At 56.1% G+C, this 4,652-nt stretch overlaps 2 protein-coding genes across 2 annotated transcripts in view; both read right to left on the bottom strand.

Moving 5' to 3' along the window:
- Znf628 (zinc finger protein 628) overlaps positions 1-1,022 on the bottom strand; it is a 3,409-nt gene extending 2,387 nt beyond the window's left edge. Inside the window, exon 1 of the mRNA XM_013034527.1 lies at positions 9-1,022. Within this exon, the coding sequence (XP_012889981.1) occupies positions 9-797 (789 nt within the window). The 5' untranslated portion in view covers positions 798-1,022. The remainder of the gene's footprint in view (positions 1-8) is intronic.
- Nat14 (N-acetyltransferase 14 (GCN5-related, putative)) overlaps positions 1-4,600 on the bottom strand; it is a 9,617-nt gene extending 5,017 nt beyond the window's left edge. The window contains exon 1 of the mRNA XM_013034573.1: positions 4,525-4,600. The gene's annotated coding sequence lies outside the window, so the exon portion shown is untranslated. The remainder of the gene's footprint in view (positions 1-4,524) is intronic.
- Between the last annotated feature and the right edge of the window lie 52 nt (positions 4,601-4,652).

Raw genomic sequence — 4,652 nt, forward strand, 5'->3', positions numbered from 1 at the left:
GGCGTGGGTGGGCTGCGGGGCGGGGCGGGGCGCGGCAGGTAGGCATCCGAGACCAATACCTGCGTGGCAGCAGCAGGGGCCGGAGTGCGCGCAGTGGCCACAGCAGTGGGGGCGGCGGGAGCAGCGGGGCCGTGCGTGCGCTGGTGCAACAGCAGGTTGGAAGAGTGTGTGAAGGTCTTGGGGCACAGCGGGCAGCGGAAGGGCCTCTCGCCCGTGTGCACGCGCTGGTGCTGCCTCAGGTTGGTGCTCTGCGTGAAGCTCTTGCCGCACACGCCGCAGGCGTAGGGCCGCTCGCCGGTGTGCACGTGCCGGTGGCGCCGCAGGCTGGACGAGTTCTTGAAGGCTTTGGGGCAGTCGGGGCAGGCGTAGGGCCGCTCGCCCGTGTGCAGCCGCAGGTGGTACTGGTAGTGTGATGACCACTTGAAGGCCAGGCCACACTGGCCGCAGGTGAAGGCGCGCAGGCCGGTGTGCACACTGCGGTGGATCTGCAGCAGCGACGAGCGCTTGAAGGCCTTGGGGCAGTCGGGGCACTGGTAGGGCCGCTCACCTGTGTGCCCACGCTGGTGGTAGAGCAGCGCAGAGGAGCCCTTGAAGGCCTTGGGGCAGTCTGGACACTTGTAGGGCCGCTCGCCTGTGTGCGTGCGCTGGTGGTGCAGGAGCCGCGACGACCACCGGAACGACTTGCCACACTCCCCACACTCGTACTGGGCCGCTGGGGTGGGTGCCGTCGGGCCCGGCTTCTCCCCGGCCCCTTCAACCGTGGAGGCCGGCGCCATATCCACGTGGGAGCCAACCATCACACCTGGGGGGAGGATGCGAGTCAGGGTGGCTGTCCTGCAGAGTCACAGGGCACCGCCCCCCAGGGTCACAAGAGGGCCAGGCAGGGGCCAAAACTGGATTGAGAGGGCCCTGCCCCAGGAAGCAGCTGTCTCCTCCAGACACAGGTGCCCGAGGCCACCACGCACTCTGGGACAGCACCACCTCAGGTCCATGCCAGTGAAGGCAGAAACTGGGGGAGGGCATCCCGCTTCCCTCTGCCTAATCCCTCACTTGTCACGGAGTGAACAGCCCCACATGTCCCTGCCAACACCCAGCTTTCCAGCAGCCCCTCACACGCCCAGCATCACACGTGGAACACCCTTTCCCCTCCTGCTCCCAGCACTGCCACCCCTGAACACCCTCCATTGGACCTTGCCTGCCCCCCTCCTGCATCTCCTGACACATCTGCCCCCCCCCAGCGTCTCCTGACACACCTGCCCCCCAGAGCATCTTCTGACACATGTTTTGTTTTTCTTTTTCTTTTTTCCAGGGGGAGACCTTTATTTTTCTTTCTTAGGTTTGATTTGTTTATGTGTTACTTAGGAATCAAACCCAGGGCCTCATGCATGCTGGTAGGCACGCACTCTGCCACTAGGCCACATTCTAGCCCCCAGGTTTTGGACTCATGGCTTACCTGAATCTTAGGCAGGCTCTGCCACTCAAGCCACACCCCCTAGCTGGTTTCCCATCTCTTTAAAGAACAACTCCTCACCGCCCCCTGCATAGGCAGCCTTCCTTCTTTCCATCTCTTTACATTGAAGATGCTCAAAGCCAATGGTCCTGAGGCTGGGAAGGTGGCTCAGTGGTAGAGTGCTTGCCTTGCATGCATGAGGCCCTGGGTTCGATTCCTCAGTACCACATAAACAGAAAAAAGCTGGAAATGGCGCTGTGGCTCAAGTGGCAGAATGCTAGCTTTGAGCTGAAGAGCTGAGGGATAGCGCCCAGGCCCACAGTTCATGCCCCACTACTGACAAAAATGAATAAGTAAATAAATCAATAAAAATCTCCATGCTTCCATTAAAAAAAAAAAGAGCCAATGGTCCTTTCCTCCTCAAAGCACATCACATCTATCTCCCCACTTCACGCATGCCTGCCCCAGCTACTAAGTCCCAGAGCTGTGTCCCCAAGGGTCCATCCACAATTCCTTCCCTGTTCATCCCCTGACTCCCAGGATGCCTCAGTCTCTACCACACAGGTAGACTGGGCTGAGCCAGGCCTGCTGTTCCTCTACCTGCCTTGTCTTTCTCCTCCTTTCAGTAATTTACAACTTAGGAATGGATGACTCCAAAGGCTTGTACCTCAAGTGTGACATGTTGGCACACACTTGTAATCCTTACACTTAGAAAGCCAAAGCAAGAGTGATCTCAAATTAGAGGACAGTATGAGCTATATAGCAAGATCCTATCTCAAAACAACAATGTGTAGACCATCCTTTGTCCCATGGCTGATAGACTGGGCCAAGTGCACATCTATGATAGTTTAGACTTTTTTTTTTTTTTTTGTCAGTCATGGGACTTGAACTCTGGGCCTGGGCATTGTTCCTCATCTCTTCAGCTCAAGGTGAGCACTCTAGCATTTGAGCTATAGTGCCACTTCTGGTTTTCTTGTGGTTAATTGGAGATAAGATTCTCACAGACTTTCCTGCTGGCTTTGAACCACGATCCTCAGATCTCAGCCTCCTGAGTAGCTAGGATTACAGGTGTGAGCCACCGCCGCCTGGTTTGCCCCCTCCTCCCACCCCCCAAGTTCTGGGGCTTGAACTCAAGGCCTAGGCACTGTCCCTGAGCTTCTTTTGCTCAAGGCTAGCACTCTACCATTTGAGCTACAGCATCACTTCTGGCTTTTTCAGTTTATGTGGTACTCAGGAATTGAACCTGGAGCTTCATGCATGCTAGGCAAGCACTCTATCACTGAGCCACCTTCCCAGCCCAACATCTTAGACTTAACATGACCCAAATCTAACTCCATTTTTGTGCTCCTGTGCTCCTTACCAGAAATTAAACATGAAAAACTCTACTTAGCCCAAAGCCTCCTCTGAAAATGGGGATCCATTCTTCCTCACTTCCTCTGTCCCTGGACCCCTATCCTGCCCTGTCAGCAGATTCCTCTGCTCCAGTTTGAATGAAGTCCCAAGGCAGCCTCTCTCACAGGCCCCATCCGGTCCCCAGGCCCGCCAGCTCCAACATTCTACCCCAGCTCCATCTTGTCACCCCTGCCCTTCCTACCCCAGTGCCTTCCCAACACAGCTGCTAAAGGCTCTTGTCCATAGAGAGGGCAAAGTATTTCATTCTTGTGCTGAAAACCCTTCCACAGGCTGAGGGGGCTGTGGCTCAAATCACAGTGTGCTTGCTTAGCATTCTATCCTCAGTACTGGGGGGTAGAACCAAGAGTTGCCAGGAAAGATCAAACCAGTTGGAAGGTGCAGGCAGGAGAATCTTGAGTTGAAGGCCAGCCTGCGCTACATAGTAAGACCCTATTTAAAAAAGAAAGACACATATTGCACATATCCCAGATTGGGGCAAAAGCCAGATTTCTCAGCACAGCCTGTGACCTTGTCCCCTCCCTAACTTGTTCTACTAATGTCTCCCTGCCATGGAGGGAACAGACCCCCGGGCCTCTGCCTGGTGCCCTTCTGGACCCTCCGTGTCTCCACAGAAATCCCATCAGTGTAGTGCCAACAGCCTGGTCAAGTCTGAATCCCTCCCAACCCTCCCATCCTCAACCCTCAATGCTGGTTGGTCTCCATTGCCTTGATCACCTTCTGTGCACCACACAGCCAGGGCTTTGCAGCCTCAGCAGTACAGTGCTGGGGCCGGGCTGTGCTGCCCGCGTGGTAGGATCTGGACCCAGCAGACAACTAGAACCAGGCCCGAGTGACCCTGGCCTAGCAAGTCCTCCTCTTCCACACTGTACAAAGCTGGCTCTGGCACCCAGAAAGAAGCTGCACTGTCACATTTAGGGGAGCGGTACTGTTCAGGCCATACTGTCTCACTGACTACGAATGCTACATCAACGCGTGCTTCCTGTTTCATCCTGCCTCCCTACACCAGAATGTCACAGCCGAAAAGACAAAGGCCTTTGTCCAGTGCCAGTGCCTGCCACGTCTGTCTGGCAGAGGGTAGGCTCAGTAACTGTGTTTTGAGTGAACAAAGGCTGGGGATCCCCTCTGGACAGACTAAAGGATTTTTAAGGGGTGTCTCATATAAAATGCAAGCAGGTCTTCTTAACGCAGGCATATTAAAAAGAAAAATAAAAGAAATGAAATGCCAGTTTTCTGGAGGAACGGGTCCATCTTAGCTGAGAACGCCCCCTTTAAGAGGCTGGACCACACCCTTGCAGCAGGCCGGCCTTCTTGGCTCCAACTGCAAACCCAGCTCCACCTTTGTCCAGGTACACTAAGGAACCAGAGCCAGGGCTGCAGCGCTTCCTTCGCTGTCTAAGAAACCGCCACTGGCTGCAATGAGATCATCCTCTTTAACGAGGGGAAAGAACAAAAAAAAAATTAAACTTCAAAAGAGGCGAAGCCTGCCCCTCCCTCCACAGCAGCACCATACCCTTTAAGAGGGCGGAGCCAGCTCAACAGACAAAAGTCGGAGGCGAGACGGCAACCTTCCCTTTAAGTCACCCCTTCCGGTTTCACATCCGCCGTTTCCCAAACTACTCCGCCCTCCGGCCCCTCCCCCGCCGCGCCCTCCGGTCTCTCACCTGCGGCCCCTGTCTTGGGGGGACACGGGGGAGCCCCAGGACCTTCCCGCGGGGGCCGACGGGAAGTGGGGGCTCGGCACGGAGCGGCAGGAGCGGGGGCCGGGGAGGGGGCGGGGGCGCGCTCCCTC

This window comes from Dipodomys ordii, unplaced genomic scaffold (genome assembly GCF_000151885.1).
Source record: "Dipodomys ordii isolate 6190 unplaced genomic scaffold, Dord_2.0 Scaffold191, whole genome shotgun sequence".
In the NCBI taxonomy this organism is placed as follows: Eukaryota; Metazoa; Chordata; class Mammalia; order Rodentia; family Heteromyidae; genus Dipodomys; species Dipodomys ordii.